The 8,103-nt window shown below is 42.3% G+C and overlaps 1 protein-coding gene across 1 annotated transcript; it reads left to right on the forward strand.

Moving 5' to 3' along the window:
• The first annotated feature begins 83 nt into the window (after positions 1-83).
• On the forward strand, positions 84-6,402 carry LOC109478027 (60S ribosomal export protein NMD3-like). Its single transcript, XM_019779476.1, has 11 exons — positions 84-295; positions 881-1,039; positions 1,500-1,580; positions 2,017-2,145; positions 2,527-2,696; positions 3,020-3,116; positions 3,395-3,512; positions 3,885-4,036; positions 4,929-5,044; positions 5,448-5,630; positions 6,161-6,402. Exons 1-11 carry the CDS (start codon positions 173-175, stop codon positions 6,366-6,368), a joined length of 1,536 nt encoding a protein of 511 aa, XP_019635035.1. The 5' UTR covers positions 84-172; the 3' UTR covers positions 6,369-6,402.
• The last annotated feature ends 1,701 nt before the right edge of the window (positions 6,403-8,103 follow it).

Raw genomic sequence — 8,103 nt, forward strand, 5'->3', positions numbered from 1 at the left:
TATCAACCTTTGACCGTTGACCTACCCGGCATGCCCTGCGCGTAGAGGTCAACCTTGTGCAAGTGCAGACGAGTTTTTTTCTAGCAGACGGAAAAATTTTTTACTCCACAATTTTCTGCTTTTTGGACCAGAAAACAGACAGTTTGAAGCAGATAAACGGATAGAGAAGAGAATGGAGTACCTCCCTGAAGGTGATACGGTGTCGTTTACGCAGGGGAACATTTTATGTTGCCAGTGCGGCGTCCCGATCCAACCCAACCCCGCCAACATGTGCGTGGCCTGTCTCCGCACACAGGTATGTGGGGAGGGGGGCTGGTTGCTTATAAGATTGTAGTTTTATCATTTTGTGCCCCTTTAACTCCTAAACAAGATAAAATGTTGTCCTATGCAAATATGTTGTTGTTGTTACAAAAGTAACGCCCTCCTTTCTCAGCACTGTAACACCAGCGCTGGAGTGATAGTCAGCACTGGACTAAATCTCGGCCTCATGGCAATAATTTGGCATTAATGTATTACTAGTACAGGAGTAATAAAACATAGAGGAACGTATGTTTCCAAGATGAATGTATGCTTGAAAGTCAAGGAATGTCCACTTTCTAGGCCTGTTCCCAGAAAAAAAAAGAAATTTCGCTTCCTGAAACTACTACTAGTAGTAGTATGAGCAAAGAGTCGCGACAGTGCTGCAAATTGCAAGATTGGAAGATGTGATGAAAGGAAAGAAACAGGGCAGAATGACAACCACTGGTTTATTGCTGTTTTCATGGCGAATAAAACTAAACGACTGGTTGTCACACTGTGATTAGGGTGTCTCGCATTAGGGTCATCCTTAAAAATTACTTGGTGTGGCCTAATATAGTTGTTGTTTTTCATTTCATAACAGGTGGACATCACAGAAGGCATCCCTAAGCAGGGAGTTCTTCACTTCTGTCGGAACTGTGAGCGTTACCTCCAGCCTCCTAACCAGTGGGTGGCCTGTGCTCTGGAGTCGAGGGAGCTCCTCACTCTCTGTCTCAAGAAACTCAAGGCTCCTCTCACTAAGGTTGGTTTTTACGAGTAAAGCCGTCCAATGCAGTTTCAGACTCTGGTGCAATGGCCGAGTGGGTAGAGAGCTAGCCTTGCATTCGGTAGGTCATGAGTTCAATCCCCGGCCGAGTCATACCAAAGACTTTCAAAATGGTACATACTGCTTTCTCTGCTGAGCGCTCAGCATTTCAGGAAGAGTATGGTAGTCAAACACACAACACTACCAGTGGACTAGCCCCCTGCTGTAGCGACTGTGTGGCCCAAGGGCTACAGAAACAGAGATGGGCGCCACCATAATGACCATACTAATGGTTGCAGGGAGGACTTGAACGCAGTTTTCCCAGCAGTTGTATTATACTTAATGTCAGTTAAGGTTTGTTTCTATTGATTGTTTTGACTTACAGCTGTATGTACATGTATGTAGATTTTAATTGTTTGAAAGATTGTTGGTACATGTACCATTTTTCCCCTTACAGGTTCATCTGATTGATGCAGGTTTTGTCTGGACTGAACCACATTCCAAAAGGATAAAACTCAAACTCACTATACAAAAGGAGGTACTGTTTGGAACAATTATGCAATATATATTTGTGTTAGAATTTGTACTTTCAATTTGCTGTCTTAATGCACTTTGGTTCAGTCACTCACTTACTCACTCATTCATTCATTCACTCACACATTCATTCAGTCGGTCATTCACACACTCACTCACTCACTCACTTACTCATTCACTCACTTCCTGAGTAAAGAGACTCTTTTTACACAACCAAGTCTTTTATTCATCTGACATACGTTTGGGAATGCATCTATAGCAGCGACACCTGTGTTGTAATGCAATGTGAACCAGTCAGAATTGCCCTGAGGAAGGTGACAGACGGTCACCAAAACGTCAGCTGAATAAAAGACTTGGTTGTGGAAAAAGAGTCTCTGTACTCAGTGTCTTACCAACCTGATGAAGCCACTCACTCATTCCCTCCCTGTTTTGTTTTGTAGGTAATGAATGGAGCCATCCTGCAGCAGGTGTTTGTGGTAGAGTTTGTGGTGTCTAACCAGATGTGTGAAGACTGCCACAGGGTGGAGGCCAAGGACTACTGGAAGGCAGTGGTGCAGGTTCGACAGAAGGTAAGTTTCAATAGTCCTATCTAGATTTGTAGAATTTCCTGTGCCTTCCTTGGAAATTAGCAAATAATAGCTGTAGGGGCAAGCCAGTTGTGGCCGTGTGAAGTAACAGCAGAGTGCTGAACTCGGAACCAAGAGGTCCTGGGTTCAAGTCCTGACATGCCACCAATGTTGTGCCCTTGAGAAAGGCACTTTACACTACTTTCCTCATTTAACTCAAGTGAAAATGAGTATTGTCCTGTCCTGTATTTGTCCTCTGCCTTGGTGGTGGCATAAAATAAGTTGAAAAAAACTTGAGTGTGACGTCACCATGTGTTGTCATGATTTGTTGGAATGAAAAAAAAAATTCAAAATACAATCATCCGTCCTTGTTGTGACTTTCAGACCAGCCATAAGAAGACCATGTTTTATCTGGAACAGCTCATTCTAAAGTACAAGGCTCACACCAACACCCTCAGCATCAAGGAGGTGTCAGACGGGATAGACTTCTTCTACGCTACCAAACAGGATGCCAAGAAGTTTGTGGACTTTCTACAGGCTGTGGTACCATGCAGGTATATAAATTTTGTACCAATCATACACATGATTCAGTTATAAAGATAGAAACATCACTAAGAAGCATTTATTTTGAATATTATTCTTTAAAATCATACACGTCATATGTGAAGTCTGCATATTGTGACATCACGAAGCAGTGGATTGCTCATCCTTTGACAAAGACTGGAGTTATACAGGTGAAAAATTTGGGCAATTTTTGGTGTTAAAAAGTACCATTGAAAACTTCCTTTATAATGCCAGAAAGTAATGCAGTATGTCTAGAATCTATGTGCTACTATTTACTCTAATCTAACTTACTTTTGTCCCATTTACTCTCTAGGTATAAGACCTCGGAGAAGCTGCTTTCACATGATGTCAAAAGTAACACCTACAACTACAAAAGCACTTTCTCTGTGGAAATAGTACCTGTTTGCAAGGTAAAATAACTGTAGAGTGGTGGATTGCAAATGTTCCCCAGTCTTTAATCTGTTTAAACTACAGAAATGATAGCTACTAACAGTAACTTCAACAGTTGATGTCCTCACGACCTCTTTTCTCTTAACATTTCTTTTTTTCATGCAAAATGTTACAATGTCCCCATAACAGTTCATTGTACACGACACATGTAATCCATCGATGTTCTGTTCTTTCAAGTTAATTGCAGTGTTGTGCTTTATGTGTTTATATTTATTTATTTATTGTTTGTTTGTTACAGGACAACATTGTGTGCCTCCCACCGAAGCTAGCCCAGCAGCTAGGAAACCTGAACCAGATCTGTGTGTGTCTGCGGGTGTCAACTACTGTTCATATCATCGACCCTTCTACACTACAAAGTAGGTCATAATATTAGTACATGTATATGTAATTTTAAAGTGATCTGCGCCTGCGTGAAACCCAGATTCTTCACGGTTTTCGCTGGATGTTTGGTCACCGTTGTATTACAACTTTGGCTGTTGCAGACAATATCTTTTCCGATACAACATTTAGAAACTACAGACGGGATGTTAACCTTATATACATGTACGTGAATACGACCTTATATGAGACATTTTGCTGAAGTGCAGTGCACTATACATTACGGGTTTTGTTCGGGTGCAGTACGTTCTGCCGACATGCTCTGCATATACAGGTTCAGAGAAATGCATATATACAGCAGCCTCAAGAAGTATCCTTTCTAACTGTGCTGTATTTTCTGCCCTGTTTAGTTGCAGATGTGACAGCTCCCATGTTCTGGAGAACTCCGTTCCAGTCCTTGTGTGAGCCCAGACAACTGACAGAGTACATGGTCCTGGAGGTGGAGCCTATCCGCCATCACGAGCGTGTGCATGTGGCGGGGGAGGGCGCCAAGTCTCAGAAGGTACTGCACAATGCTCACAAATGTCTGTATCTAGCATGTCGGCAGAACGTACCGTACCTGCACAAAACCCGTCATGTATTGTGCAGAATGTCTCATACAAGGTCATATATATTCGCCTATATAAGTTTAACATCCCTACTGTAGTTTCCAAATGTTGTGTTGGAAAAGATATTGTCTGCAACAGGTGAAATTCTGATGCAATGGTGACCAAAAAGCCAAAATCATGAAAAATAAGGGTTTTGTGCAGGTGCAGTGCAAACAATGCTCTTTCTGTAAATCTCTGTATCTGTGTCTGCGCCAAGTCTCAGAAGGTACGGCACAAGTACTATTTGGGGTCATGTGAAAGATGGTAGCATGTTTGGCTCGGAACCAAAAGGTCCCGGGTTCGATTCCTGCCATGTCACCAATCTTGTGCCCTAGGAAAAGGCACTTTACATGACTTTCCTCACTTCAGGGTGCCAAGTCTCAGAAGGTACGGCACAATTATTTGGGGTCGTGTGAAAGATGGTAGCATCTTTGGCTTGGAACCAAAAGGTCCTGGGTTCGAATCCTGCCATGTCACCGATCTTGTGCCCTTGGAAAAGGCACTTTACACGACTTTCCTCACTTCACTCAGGTGGAAATGAGTACCTAGCATCGGTTAGGGACATCCCTCGGATTGGATGTTAAATGAAGGACCCATGTTTGGGGAGAGCCACACCCCACACACGTTAAAGAACCCACAGAGTTATTGAAAAGAGTAGGGACCTTCCCAGTGTGAGTGGTTCAAACCTTTAGTTCGGTCTTATGCAGCTTGTACTTACATGTACAAAACTGGTGTGTTACGCCGAAAGGCGGTTTAGCGGTTATGCAAAACAAACAAACGTGTTGATGTCTGTTTTTTTCTGTTTAGCATCTCCTTGCTGACGTGTGGGTGGCGCGAAGTTCAGACCTGGGGATGAACGACAACCAGTACCACTGTCGCACCCACCTGGGGCATCTGCTGAAGGCTGGGGACCTGGTACAGGGGTATGTACATTCTAACTTGTCTGAGGGAACCACCTACATTTTAAAAAAGGAGATGGAGCAGTCCCTGTTACAATGTATAACCAACATGAAAACTCCAAACCCGAAAAGATACATCCAGTGTTGACAACAATGACAAGCATCGTGACTGTGTCAGAAAATTTCTGTTCTCGTGTAACGTGTGTTTCTGTACTAAAACTTTTGTATCACACACATACCAGCAAAATAAAAGGCAAACTATATACAGCAGCACCTTTCTTATTAATTACAACCCAAACTCATACAATGACAAAGGTATAAAGTTACCTCTTGTTCAGAATATGTCCAGTTTTGCTGCCCTGAAATTGCATTTGATGCCTTTAAATGCTTCACCAAGGTATAAAATAATTTACTTGTTTTTTCCAAGGTTTGACCTGTCTAACGCCAACGTGAACAATGACTTCCTAAACAAAATGAAGGCCGACCGCCTCCCTGATGTGGTCCTGGTGAAGAAGGTGTTTGACAAGTCCAAGCGTCACCGCAGACGCAACTGGAAACTCAAGAGACTGGCCAGAGAGCTGGAGACTATGGACACTGACTCCACAGACAGGTGGGCTTTTAACACTTGTCCTGTGGTGGCAAATGTGCAGATATTGACACATTGGCCACCAAATCTGTAGTGTGTTTTTAGCACACACACACAGTTATACACATTAGCCAAAGATGCCAGGTTCAGTGGGCGTCACTCCTTCATACAGGTGGGCAAGTTGTGTAAAGTGTGTATCGAACCCGGGACCTATTGGTTCAGAGTCCAACGCACTAACAGTTGCGCCACCGACGCCACCTTCCATATAGCACCCTGTATATGTACGATTTTGGGGGTATTTCTTGTGAAACGCATCACACTGCAGCAAAATGCAACGAATGTGGAAGTAACTATGCCACCGCAGGGCAAAAAAGCTTTAAAATAACTTACGCCTAAAAACAGTTACTCAAGCAACTGGATATTATTTTACTCAAGCAACTGGATATGATTTACAGTTACATATCCAGTTGCTTGAGTAACTGTTTTTTGGCATATCTTATTACCTGGATGTCTAATCTTCACCAACGTTTAAAATAACTTTTCTATTGACACAGGGATTACAGCGAGTTCCTCGAAGACTTGGAGGAAGACCCCCTGTACAGGAAGGACGTCAACATCTACAGAGACACCGAGAAATTTGCGGTGGAGTCAGATACAGAAGATGACGGCGCTCCCAGAATCAGCCTGCAGGAGATGCTGGAAGACCTCCACATCTCTGAGGACGCCACAGGGGCAGAAGGGGCTGAGATGATGACGGAGTAGGAGAGCCACCTAGCAGTTTGTGTGAAAAGTGCAGTTGAAGATGACAGTGCTTCTAGAATCAGTCTACAGGAGATGCTGGAAGATTTCCACATCTTCGAGGACGCAATGGGGGGGGAGGGGCTGAGATGATCACAGAGTAGAAGAGACACCTAGCAGTTTGTATGAAAAGTGCAGTTGACGATGATGCTTCCAGAATCAGCCTGCAGGAGATGCTGGAAGACCTCCACATCTCAGAGGATGCCACAGGAGCAGAAGGGGCTGAGATGATGATGGACTAGAAGAGACATCTAGCAGTTTATGTGAATAGTGCAGTTGACGATGATGCTTCCAGAATCAGTCTGCAGGAGATGCTGGAAGATCTCCACATCTCTGAGGATGCAACAGGGGCAGAAGGGGCTGAGATGATGACAGAGTAGAAGAGCCACCTAGCAGTTTGTGTGAAAAGTGCAGTTGATGATGACGCTCCCAGAATCAGTCTACAGATGCTGGAAGATCTCCACATCTCGGAGAACGAAACGAGAAGGGGCTGAGATGATGACAGAGTAGAAGAGACACCTAGCAGTTTGTATGAAAAGCGCAGTTACAGTTTAACACACCTCACTGAGAGGTGGTGAAATGAAAAACTTGACTGTCCAAATAAAAGCTATACTTTTTAATGTCTCCAACTGCCATGCAAAGAAATATTACAGTACTTGCTAAGGCCACATTGATTTAATTTCAAAGATGACATCCGTGCGTGCATTAACTTTCGCCTGTTCTCAAGAAAAAAAAAAAAGAAGAATCACCTCTAATAACCTGGAGTCCAGCCTTGTTAGCTTTAGTCTGCTCCCCAAGATCCGCTACGTTGGTACATTGGGAAAAATGTGGAATGTTTTCAAATACAGTAAGTGAATACTAGGGACCTGTCAAGAATGAACTTGCTAGACTAATAATATTATTAGACTAATTATATTATATACCACCATCCTGTAATATCTACTATTATGTACATTGGTACCAACATTTTGGATGAAGGTATGTACATAAATATCATGGAGTGAAATGTAAAGAGCTCTTTAATCTGCATAATATTTGATTTAGGCTATTTGGAAGTTGCAGAAACTACATTAAAACTGGGATTAATTTAAAGGCCCATACATGTATACCTGTGTATATGTATTGTGCATTTGGCACTTTCGATTGTTGTCATGCATGTTGTCACAACAAACAGCAGAAGGCGATGATTATACATGTACCTTTATACATTATATATGTAGTAAAATATTGTATAACCTTTGAGTAATGGTTATACTAGTAAATGCTGTTCATGTGCATGGTTGTAAGACATGTACAATGCTGTCATACTGGGTGTCCAACTCGCAATGTTGAACAGTAAAACTCATCCGTGGATGAATTAATTCGTCTTTCTCTCCTTCATTGACTCCTTCCACAAACTACATTTTAGCCATAAAATTCTAGTGCAACAGGTCTTTTCAGTTACTGTCAAGATTTGAAGATTTCAACATTTTGTAGGGGAGGGTAAGCACTAAGCATTAGTTTCTATTTGCCACAAAACGCCAATAATGCACACACCAGTTATGGTGTCCAAACATCCTTTATTGGCACTATAAAGCAACTTATTATAATAAGTACCCCTTAATAATCGTGAATTACATAGATTAAAATGAAATACAATCTCAACAACCGTCCTGTACACATAATAAACAATCGTCATAATCTATAACTAAAGAAAGCT

The sequence above is a fragment of the Branchiostoma belcheri genome, unplaced genomic scaffold (assembly GCF_001625305.1).
Source record: "Branchiostoma belcheri isolate BF01 breed outbred unplaced genomic scaffold, Haploidv18h27 scaffold42, whole genome shotgun sequence".
Lineage (NCBI taxonomy): Eukaryota > Metazoa > Chordata > Leptocardii > Amphioxiformes > Branchiostomatidae > Branchiostoma > Branchiostoma belcheri.

Coding starts and splice junctions, on each gene's coding strand:
- LOC109478027 (XM_019779476.1), top strand. CDS start 173: ATGGAGTACCTCCCTGAAGGTGATACGGTGTCGTTTACGCAGGGGAAC. Junction 3,513..3,884: donor CGACCCTTCTACACTACAAA/GTAGGTCATAAT, acceptor TGCCCTGTTTAG/TTGCAGATGTGACAGCTCCC. Junction 5,045..5,447: donor GCTGGGGACCTGGTACAGGG/GTATGTACATTC, acceptor GTTTTTTCCAAG/GTTTGACCTGTCTAACGCCA.